This window comes from Trachypithecus francoisi, unplaced genomic scaffold (genome assembly GCF_009764315.1).
Source record: "Trachypithecus francoisi isolate TF-2019V2 unplaced genomic scaffold, Tfra_2.0 Lachesis_group20, whole genome shotgun sequence".
NCBI classification, from domain to species: Eukaryota; Metazoa; Chordata; class Mammalia; order Primates; family Cercopithecidae; genus Trachypithecus; species Trachypithecus francoisi.
Genome location: NW_022681466.1, coordinates 42,966,424 through 42,976,629, shown reverse-complemented (window position 1 = coordinate 42,976,629; position 10,206 = coordinate 42,966,424). Strand labels below are relative to the sequence as shown.

The 10,206-nt window shown below is 58.3% G+C and overlaps 1 protein-coding gene across 1 annotated transcript in view; it reads right to left on the bottom strand.

The window, feature by feature from the left end:
* Positions 1-10,206, bottom strand: part of SCN4A (sodium voltage-gated channel alpha subunit 4) — a 51,414-nt gene that overhangs the window by 3,844 nt on the left and 37,364 nt on the right. The window contains exons 15-24 of the mRNA XM_033183989.1: positions 9,063-9,539; positions 7,020-7,155; positions 6,248-6,402; positions 5,527-5,700; positions 4,690-4,812; positions 3,022-3,300; positions 2,667-2,720; positions 2,334-2,471; positions 1,397-1,501; positions 456-726 (exon numbers count right to left, since the gene is read on the bottom strand). Coding sequence (XP_033039880.1) covers positions 456-726; positions 1,397-1,501; positions 2,334-2,471; positions 2,667-2,720; positions 3,022-3,300; positions 4,690-4,812; positions 5,527-5,700; positions 6,248-6,402; positions 7,020-7,155; positions 9,063-9,539 — 1,912 coding nt within the window. The remainder of the gene's footprint in view (positions 1-455; positions 727-1,396; positions 1,502-2,333; positions 2,472-2,666; positions 2,721-3,021; positions 3,301-4,689; positions 4,813-5,526; positions 5,701-6,247; positions 6,403-7,019; positions 7,156-9,062; positions 9,540-10,206) is intronic.

Genomic DNA, 10,206 nt, shown 5'->3' with positions numbered 1-10,206 from the left:
CCACTTCACTTGTTTGTGCCTCAATTTCCTTACCTGTAAAGTGGGAACAACCGTTCCTGATCAAGACATTGTTATGAACCACAGGTGAGATAACGCCTGTCAAGCGCACAGCACAGTTGATAATAAATGGCAGCTAGTTTCTATCATAAGTACTCGCAAGAAGTGCACACAGACATGGAACGATCTTTTACACTTTTCGTTCAGTATGTAGGCACCAGAATGTACGTGTTCTGGTCAGTCGTGTGTCTGGAGGTGCATCCATGTATGCATGGGTAATGATCTGCCTGTGCACACACCTGTGTACCTTTGAGCATTGAGAGTGAATGGCAAGCACGCACAGGCGTGTGTCTGGGTGAGCGTGTGAGGGTGCAGGGGCAGGTATGTGCACATGAGGATGGATCTTCCCGAGTGCCTCAGCTCGGTGCTGCCCTGCCGGCCCAGCCTGCCCCACTCACCCACAATGGACAGGATGACGACCACGAAGTCGAAGATGTTCCAGCCGACAGTGAAGTAGTACTGGCGCAGGGCGAGCATCTTGAGCACACACTCCCCTGTGAAGATGATGATGAAGATCATGTTGATGTTGTACAGGATGTCCACCTTGAGCTGGCTCTGGTCGTCTGTCTCCACCATCATGGTGACCATGTTGAGGCAGATGAGGATCATGATGGTGATGTCGAAGGCCTGCTTTGTCACGAGGTCATACACCATGCCCTGGATCTTGTTCTGCAGCATGGGTGGGAGTGGATGTGGGGGAGTCGGGGTGGCCAGGCCCAGACAGGACATGGACAGGCAGGAGACACAGTATGGCACCACAGCATGACAGAGATGACAGAGATAGAGAGAGAGAGAGAGAGAGAGAGGGAGAGAGGAGGTATTGGGGGTTGTGGTGGAATCAGCCAGGGGAGGAAGGGTGACCCATCCGATCATGACAGGTCTGGGACCAGGTCATTTTACGGGGTTAATGGTCCCTCCTCCTTCCCTGGGGACCCCCTGCAAGGTCCTCCAGATGCTCCTCCCCTTTCTCCCAAAGTCATTGCTCCTGGGGAGGGTTTCTGGACATCCTCCTCCTTCCCCTTGTGGGAGCCCTTGCCCCAGGGGCCACTGGGGTCCCAGGTGGGAGGGACATGGGCACTGAGGAGCTTCACAGGGTCAGGTGAGGGTAAAGCAGTCACTGGAGTTTCATGGACAGCCTCTGTGCATATGGTGTCTCTGTGGCACTACAAAGAGGCGTCTCTCCCTGCAGGTAGACCAAGTCCTCTGCCCCCGGGGTGGGCCTAACCTCACCCAGGGACACAGCCTGGTGGGTGAAGGGCAGGAAGTATTTTATCCCCATCAGTCCCCTAGGCAGGAGCCCGGCACCACACACAGGACAGGGGGCCCAGAGGGGAGGTACCTGGGGCCGGGGAATTGGTTTCTGAGGCTTCTTGGAGCCAAGCTTCTTCATGGCGTTATAGTATTTCTTCTGTTCCTCCGTCATAAAGATGTCTTTCCCTCCAAAGTATAGTGGGATATGGCTTGTCAGGTTGGGGTGGGGTCCCCCTTCCTGCCTCCAGGACCCCCCATCTCAGGCACCACCTGTAAGGCAGCCCCCGCCCCTACAGATCGGCCTGGAGGAAGGCAGAGGGTCAGAGATGGAGGGACAAGGGGAGAATGGGGGACCGAGGAGAAGGGAGGGAAGGGGAGTGGGGATCAATGCTGTCTTGCAGTCTGTTTCTGGCTACTTTTCATCAATATCTTGCTGAGCCCTACAGTAACCCACAAGGCAGGTTGTAGCAGCCTCTTTTTTTCTTTTTTTCTTTTTCTTTTTTTGAGATGGAGTCTAGCTCTATCGTCCAGGCTGGAGTGCCAGTGGCACAATCTCGGCTCACTGCAACTCCACCTCCTGGGTTTAAGCGATTCTCCTGCCTCAACCTCCTGAGTAGATGAGATTATAGGTGCCTGCCACCATGCCCAGCTAATTTCTGTTTTTTTTTTTTTTTTTGTATTTTTAGTAGAGATGGGGTGTCACCACGTTAGCCAGGCTGGTCTCGAACTCCTAACCTTGTTTGTAATCTGCCTGCCTCGGCCTCCCAAAGGGCTGGGATTACAAGCATGAGCCACTGCACCTGACCCAGCAGTCTCATTTTATAGATAAGGAAGCCGAGGTTCACGGAAGCCAAGTCACTTGTTCAAGGTGGCCTGGTGGGACTGGGACTCAAGCTACCTTCCTAAACCAGCAACCTGGTAGGTGCTCAGGCAGCATTTGTGGGTTTGCACAGTAGAGAGTGGACAAGGGAGGCAGGAGGGAGGTCCTGCACGGGGAGGGCCCGGGGGGCTGGGCTGATACTCATCTTCTTCTTCTGCTGGTTGAAGTTGTCAATGATGACACCAATGAAGAGGTTGAGGGTGAAGAAGGAGCCGAAGATGATGAAGATGACAAAGTAGAGGTACATGTAGAGGTTCACCTCGTACTGCGGCTGCTCCTCCTTCTGTGGAAGCCACAGGGTGGGACGGCGTGGGTGTGCACACTGGCTTCTTCCTGCCCCCCACAGCCCTGAGGGCAGGACCCATCCACCCCCAGGACTGCCGGGTCTCGGGGACAGAATGTGCTGCCATGTCTCCCTCCTGTCTGAATCCTCTTCCCTGGCTCACTCACCAGCCACATCTCAGCGACCCTGACTCACCTCCCGGGAGTCCACAGCTGCATACATGATGTCCATCCAACCCTTGAAGGTGGCCTGAGAGAATGTGGTTGGGGAGTGAGCCGGGGGGCTGCTCCCTGCTTTCATCATCCATGAGTTTCCTTCCCCCGCCCAATCTGGTCCTCCCCTGCCAGAGGCCGCCTGCCAGAACCCCACTGGGCAAGCATCAAATAAAGACCAGAGAGGTCTAGACACTGCCTGGGAGCCTCCCAGCATTGGAAGTAGGGTGGCTGGTCCGCTAACAAGGAGTGACATTGGGGTTGGGTACAATGAGAGGGACCGGGGTGGGGGGCACCTCCCTCCAGGTTCCCGGCAGGGGGTGGTGGGTCACACTCACCACCTGCAAGAGGGAGAGGTAGCCCAGACCCACGTTGTCGTAGTTGACCTTGATGTTGAGCCAGCGGACCTGGCCCGTGTGCATGAGGCTCTCGCACTCAGACTTGTTGTTGACCTCGGAGATGTCGAACCTCTCAGAGGTGGTGGTGTTGATGCAGTAGTAGAACTTGCCAGCAAACAGGTTGACACCCATGATGCTGAAGATCAGCCAGAAGATGAGGCAGACGAGCAGCACGTTCATGATGGAGGGGATGGCGCCCAGGAGGGCGTTCACCACCACCTGGGGGCCAGGGGGTCCACTGCCAGTGCCTCTCCCAGCCTCTGAGAGAGGGTTCCCAATCTCCACGCCACCCAGGGGACCAGGCAGAGCTGGGCATTGTCAATTAGGGAGGGCTTCCTAGAGGAGGGCTGACCTGCTGGGCTGTGTGTGTGTGCAGGTTGGGGGTGGTGAGGGGGAGGGGGAGGGAGCTGCAGGCCTGGTGGTCAAGAGGGTTCTCTGCTTGGCTGGAGCCATCAGCCCGGAGTAGGGGTGCTGGGTTTCTCTGGAAGCAGCCTGGTCATGGGTCACCAGGCAGGAGACAAACACTCTTTGCTCAGCCCCCATAGGAAACTCAGCTCATGTGACCCAGCCCCTGCTCATGGGTTTTCAGCTCCAGAGCCCCAGACACAGGCACAGAAAAGAGGGCACCAGGGCCTTTGAAGCAGCAGGAACTCTGGGACAGAAGCCCCGTCCCCACCAGCCCTAGTCACGCAGCCCACCCGACCACTGCAGACTGGGCTGGATCTGAGACCCCTCTCTTTTTACGGAGGAGCCATTTCATGACCTCCAGAGCGGGTGGCACAAGCCCGGTGTGCCCAGGGGAGCTCTATTCTTGGTTGGGGCACCGACCAGCTGCGTGGCCACAGGCAGCTTGTTTCCCCTCAATGGGAGGACTCTCTGGCTCTGGGGTCAGAGGGCCCAGCATTAGGCTGGCCTCTTGCAGAGACAGGAAGGGGACGCTTGGGTGGGTCCGCCATGGCTTCTGGATTTGCAGAAATTTGTCCCGCTGGAGCAGGTCTTGCTCCCGGCAGACCTCTCTTCCTGGGGAAGTCCCGTTTTTCTTGCCCCAGCCCTGTGTTTACCTGCCACTTCCGCTCTCCAGGGCCTGAGTGGATCTTCCCCAAACTGACCGCAAGCTCAAGGGCATGGCCCCAACGGTGACGCCAAGCTCATCAGTGAGGGGTGAGGGGGAGGCTCAGAGCCAGGGTGCAGGCACCTTGTTTCAAAGCCCTGGATGGCTCAGTCTGAGACTGGGGAGGGCCACCCATAAACCCATTCATAAACCACCCATAAACACCACATAAACCTGCCTTCCTTCCTCCTCTTCCCTGGCTGTGGGGCCCTCCTGGGTGCTTCTGCAGTCTCTGCTCCCCCCAACTAGTGGCAGAGGTAGGCTAAGGGCGGGTTGGATCAGGGGCTGAGGGCAAGAATGGGGCAGGCAGAAGATGGGCTGCGGGGAGGACAGCTAGGCGAGATGGGGGCCAGACCTGGTCTCAGGCAGGACCGTGGGTCCAAGCTCTCTACCTCCCTCTGGCGGTGGTTGGAGTATAGACATGCACTCTCCACCCTGCACTGAAGGTGGCCGGTCCCCCATCCCCAGCCCACCCCAGAGGCCCCTTCAGCACCCACCCTCATGCCCTCGAATCGGGACAGTGCCCTCAGGGGACGCAGGGCCCGCAGTGTCCGCAGGGATTTGATGGGTCCCAGCTCCGAGTAGCCCAGCCAGTTGGCCACCAAGCTGATGATGGAGACCTGCAGGGGAAGGGTAGGGGGGTCACTGTGTGCAAGGCCCCAGCCTCCCCTCAAGCCCAGGCCACAGGAGTCTTCCTGGACTCAGCCCCTGGCTGTCTCCCTCAGATCCCCTCCCTAGTGGGTGGTTCTGTCTGGTGGGAAGAGCAGCTCTGGCACCTGTCCCAGTACCTGTAGGAGCTTGGTACCACCTCAGTGATGTCATCAACTAACTGGGGATCACTGAATAGGAGGGATGGTACCTGACTTCTTCCAGAGGCCTGTGAGCGCATCTAAGAGGCTAAGAAAATCCTCCATTCCTGGTCGGGTGTGGCAGCTCACGCCTGTAATCTCAGCATTTTGGGAGGCCACGGTGGGAGGATTGCTTGAGCCCAGGAGTTCAAGACCGGCCTGGGCAACATAGCAAGACCTCATCTTAAAAATAAATACATAAAATGTATGAAGTAAGAAACTCCTCTACTCCTATTGGCAGGGATGGTAAGTAGCCCTCCTGCCTGCTGTCCTCCCACAAGGCCTCCTTTCCCTGAGGAGAAGGGAAGGCCTCCCAAGTCCCTAACCCCTCCCTGGGCAGCTGTGTCTGAGAAGGGCAGTGCTGATGGAGGGTCTGACTCTGGGGGCGGCCTCGGGCAGGTCCTGCCCTTCAGGGCCTGGGCTTCCTGAGGTCCCCCGCCAATTGACAGCTGGATGTAGCTACGGGGCCGGTGTGGGGGGACTCACATCCACGATGAGGAAGTCGAGCCAGCACCAGGCGTTGGTGAAGTACACCTTAAAGCCGTAGGCCACCCATTTGAGCAGCATCTCCATGATGAAGATGTAGGTGAAGACCTTGTCAGCATATTCGAGGATGGTGCGGATGACTCGCCGCTGCTCAATGTAGATGTCCTCAAAGGCCTGGGGGCACCAGCACCACCAGGGTGGCTGGGGTCCAGCAGGCTGGGGCGGCAGCCAGGTCCCCTGCCCTGCTCGATGCTGCTGGTTCCCAGGGGTCTGCCATGGGGGCCTAGCCCAGGGGACAGTCTGTCTGCATCTCCTGGACTCCCACCACCCATCATGGGGATAAGCGCATTTCCTAGTAGGGAGAATCCCTCAGCCCTCCTTCCCCAAGCCCAACAACAGCAAATTGCAATAATCTGCTGGGCAGGTCCACAGTGACACATCTTCGGTCCTGCATCCCTAGTTCCCAGAGTTCTCCCGCCTCCTTATCAGCAGAGATTGCACAAAAGTCAGCACCGAAGTAACAACGGAGGACCTCTGCCATATTAAGAAAGTCAGCACATCCTGTAACCTATCCTGGAAGCACAGCGAGTTCCTTTAGGATTCTCAGGGTTTGGGACTGACCAGGGTATGGCCCTTTCTGTGTGTGGAGACGGGGAGCTCCTGGAGGACCTGCTGCGGGCCTGGCCCCTGCCCCTGACCCGTGCTCCCAGGCGGTGCCTACCAGAGCCCCGCTGCTGAGCAGGATCATGAAGACAATGAAGGTCTCGAACCAATTGTGCTCGACAATCTTGAAGCAGGCCCTGCGCAGAGTCCACCACTTCTTCCCACGGCCCTGAGAGATGTCCACGTAGAGGCAGGGCCAGCGCTGCACGCAGGCTGACGGGGGGCGGGGACAGGCACCACATCATGGGCCTGAGGTTGCCTTGGGGTGCGCAGTCAGCACCCTCCCACGGCGTCCCAGGATGCCTCTCTCCAGCTCCCAGATGCGGGGCCCCCACCTCCTCCCTCACCCAGCTCCATCTGGCTGACACAGGGGGCTCAGGGCCTCCCTTCACAGCTGGATCCAACATGCGACAACGGCTTGCAGAGGAAAGGCCTCCTGGTCCCCAGCCCCGGTGCTGGCGCTCTCAGCTGCCCCACTCCCCACCTCGCCCAGGCAGTCTCCACCCTGCACAGCCCAGCAAGCTCTATGGACAACGACATTTCTCCAGTGCCATGTCCTGAAGGCCTTGCTCCCTGAAGATGGAGGGGAGGATCTCAGGAGCTGACACCCGCACTCTTGCACGTTCACTCCAAGCTAGGTCTGCACCAAGGGCTCTGCATGGATCTTGCGCCACAGCTCTGGGCACACACTGCCACCACCCCTAGACACGTGAGGCACGGGGATGACCAGGCAGCCCCAGGTTCGTGTGCTTTTGGCCCTGGTGTAGCCTGCCCCTTGCAGGGGCTGCAGGCCTCGGGGAGACACCCAGACGAGGTGGGGGTGCCCTCACCCTCGGTGAAGCACTCCTCAGGCTGCTCCCCCTCGGGGTTCTCCTCTGCCTGCTCCTCAGGGTCCTCCTCAGGGGGCTTGTAGTCAGCTGTGCTGCAGACGGAGGAGTTCCCATCATAGAGGGGCTGCGGCGGCTTCTGCAGAGGTCACAGGGTCACGTGACATCTAGGTCCCTGAGAGACCCCCTCATTCTCCCACCAGATGGGGCAGGATGGGAGACAAGAAAGGAAGGGAAGAAGAGAGGGAGGAGCAAACTTATTCATTCATTCATTCATTCATCCAGCCCTGGATGGTCGAGGAACCATGGGGACATAGGTGGCCCTGGTCATGCCCGCATGGCACTTACATAAGGAGTGGGGCGGGGCTGATGCCTGGGAAGGAATGGTGAGGGCATGAGGATGCATGCGAAGGACTCAGATGAGGGAGGAGGCGGGAACCGTGGCCCGAGTGGGGGGTCTGGGAGGTGTGGGGGGCCTGAAGGTAGCTCTGAGGGGGCAGGGGTATGAAAAGGGGTCAGGATGGAGCCAGGCTGTCACAGCCCTCAGAGCATGGGCGTGTGGTGCCCCTAGCGTCTGAGCCTTCCCACTCCCAGGGTCTGTTTGGCTGAGGAATCCAGAAAGGGTGGAAAATGTTCCCCAGCCAAAGCCTCCATCCCATGCCAAGGGAACCTGATCAGTGTTGGGAGCGGGAGTAGGGGAGGCGGGTGCTCCAGCCGGGCCAGGCCTCCTCCCACCTCCTCCTGCTGGGCCAGGCCAGCTTCCCGGCCCCAGCCTCCACCCCACAGGGGACCCCTTCAAGGCTGAGGGTGGGGCCTCTGAAGAGAAGGAAGAAGAGGGCAACTTGGGGGGCAGCTCTGTATCCAGAGTGGTGACCAGAAAACCGCCATGGTGGTGGCAGGGGGGTCCTTGTTTTCAGCTGACAAAAAGGGAGACTGAGGCACAGAGTGTTAGATCAGCCAGGGCATCCACTGAGTTGCTTGCCCCGAATGTGCACCCAACTCCCTAAATCCCCCTTGGAACTGTGCTTGCCCTCCTTGAACAAGTCCCCAGGCCCTGGCCCTGGGGAGCCTGGGACTTTGGTGCTCTCCAGCTCCCCCACCACCTGAGTGCCTCATACCGAGGTCTGTGCCACAGTTGCCTGGGTATTTATAGCTCACAGGCACTCGGCCCCTGGTAAGCCAGTGTGCCACATATTTGGGGGAATAAGGAGTCAAAAACTTTCAGGGCAAAGTTCATTAGGCTCAGGCTGATGGTGCAGGGGTGGGCAGGGGTGCCCGTCCTAGCACCTGTACGAGTCCTTTCCCTGCCAGAGCTGGACGGTGGGGAAGGGGGCTCAAGACCCAGGCAGGGTCCCATCCTCAGCCCCAGCTGCTGGGGGTGACCACCTCTGCGTTCCTTTCCCTTCCTCGCCCTCGCCGTGGAGGGGTGGGGAGGGGCATCTGAGAACAGCAGCATGCCCCCGGCATGGTTGAGGGGTCAGGGCTCCTGCCTGAGGCTTCTGCCCTCCTTGTCCCCAACTCCTGTTGGCCCCTGGCTCCTCTCCTGAGTCCCCTGCCTGGATCTGGCACTTTGGCCCACACTGGGAGGTTGGGAGCAGACCCAGGTGGGGTCTAAACAGAAATAGAGGGTAAGTGTGAGGACTGGGCAAGGGGCCTCAAGACCAGAGGATAACATGTAAGAGAGGCCTCTCAGGTCCTGGTCCTGGAGCTGCAGTGCCCAGGTAAGAGCAGCATGTCCAAGGGCACCACCTGCTGGTGAGAGGAACCCAGGTGTTCTGGTGCAGGCATGAACCGAGGGAATCAGGGTTTCCGGACAGACAGGGCTGATCATCAAACCACATCAATAACGATAGTGACAGCCGCCACTCACAGGGCACTGACTGCATGTTTTACATACAGCGTCTCACGTAATGCTTACAACAATGCCATTTTACACCACCCCCATTTTACAGCTGGAGAAACTGAGACTCAGAGAGGACTTAGGACTTGCTCCAGGTCACAGGAGAATTTGAAGCTGGGTCTGTCTGAGCCCCGGCCCTGGCTCACCTTGCTATCCTCAGGCTCCGAGAAAGTGTCGGTTTCCTCCTCGGTGGGCATCTCCAGGTCGGACTCCTCAGAGGCGATGGGCACCTGTATGGTCAGGTAGGGGTTGTTGATGAAGTTAAGGTGGTCCAGCTCAATGCTGGATGGGGGGTCATCAGCCAGGCCCATGTGGTTCAGGATGTGACTGTCCTTCTTCAGGTCCTCCTCGGGCGGCTCCTTCTTCTCATCCACAGGGGCAGTCTCCCCGGCCTCTCCAGCCTCCCCGACCCCGACAGTCTCCCCGAGGCTGAGCATGATGTCCTTGGGGCTCAGGATCTTGCCATGCAGCAGCCCCAGGAGGAAGGCCTTGGCAAAGCTGATGCCTAACTTGATGCGCCCGATGGCAATCTGCAGGTTGTTCATCTCACCGTCCTCATCCGAGGCTGCCAGACTGTCGGCGCTGAAGGAGCTCAGCAGCAGAGCTAGGAACAGGTTCAGGACCTGCATGGAGTCAAGGGGAGCCTCACATCAGTCCCTGGGACCCAGAGGGTGCCACCTTCAGCCAGCACAGGGGTCCTCCATCTACAGATCCAAATGACCACATGTTGGGCATTTAAAAGAATGCCACATAAGAGGTGTTCACAACTGCCCGTGGAGGTGATGCTTATTATCATCCCTTCTGCAGTTGGGGAAACTGAGTCTTGGGCTTCTGAGAGGACTCTGCTACCCAAGGCAGAGGCAGGGTTTAGGGAGGCCTTCTGGGGCACAGGGACTCTCTCCATGACTGTTTTTTTTTTTTTTTTTTTTTGAGATGGAGGAGTCTCCCTCTGTTGCCTCCAGACTCCAGGCTGGAGTGCTGTGGCGTGATCTTGGCTCACTGCAACCTCCGCCTCCCAAGTTCAAGTGCCACCATACCTGGCTAATCTTTGTATTTTTTGTAGAGACGGGGTTTCAACATGTTGCCCAGGCTGGTCTCAAATTCCTGATCTCAGGTGATCCGTCTGCCTCAACCTCCCAATGTGCTGGGATTAGAGGCGTCACCACCATGCCTGGCCCGTGACTGTCCTTTACCTCCACTTCTGGAGGATGCAGAACAAAGAACTGGGCTCAAGTCGCCGAGCTTCCTGGACTTACTGGGAACCTTTATCTTTTGTGCCTTCTTCTCCTC